Source organism: Propithecus coquereli, unplaced genomic scaffold (assembly GCF_000956105.1).
Source record: "Propithecus coquereli isolate 6110/MARCELLA unplaced genomic scaffold, Pcoq_1.0 Scaffold66, whole genome shotgun sequence".
In the NCBI taxonomy this organism is placed as follows: Eukaryota; Metazoa; Chordata; class Mammalia; order Primates; family Indriidae; genus Propithecus; species Propithecus coquereli.
The window spans coordinates 1,846,627-1,847,038 of NW_012152618.1; the positions used below are offsets into that span (position 1 = coordinate 1,846,627).

A 412-nucleotide genomic window follows, 5' to 3' on the forward strand; every position below is an offset into this window, starting at 1 on the left:
TTTATGGCAGTATATATCTGAAGATTACACCCTGGAACTGATAATAAACGTCCAACTATGAAATAAAAGATCAGTGAAGACTAGAAGAAGCAGTAGAACTCAAACTCATCATGAAGTTAATGAGAGATGTAAGATTTCAGTGTAAGAAAAGACAAAAGAATGTAATGACAATAGGCAACATCGTAAGAGTATCGGATGTGACAGAACAAGATTGGAGTATTTCTTACTTCCAAGAGATTCCACTGCATAATGGAAAGCTGAGCTTAATGATAACAAAAGTGGGCTAAGGACTCAGGAGACATAATCCATAGGTCCACGAAGGGCCCTGAAAACCAGGCAGAGGTACTGACAACGTAGCTAGAACCATAGAAATCACCATAACTTCCTATACATGAAAGAGGCATGTCAAAGG

At 38.3% G+C, this 412-nt stretch overlaps 1 protein-coding gene across 1 annotated transcript in view; it reads right to left on the minus strand.

The window, feature by feature from the left end:
• The window catches only part of RYR2 (ryanodine receptor 2 (cardiac)), a 509,242-nt gene that overhangs the window by 102,904 nt on the left and 405,926 nt on the right, over window positions 1-412 (minus strand). Inside the window, 1 exon segment of the mRNA XM_012660153.1 lies at window positions 351-357. Within this exon segment, the coding sequence (XP_012515607.1) occupies window positions 351-357 (7 nt within the window).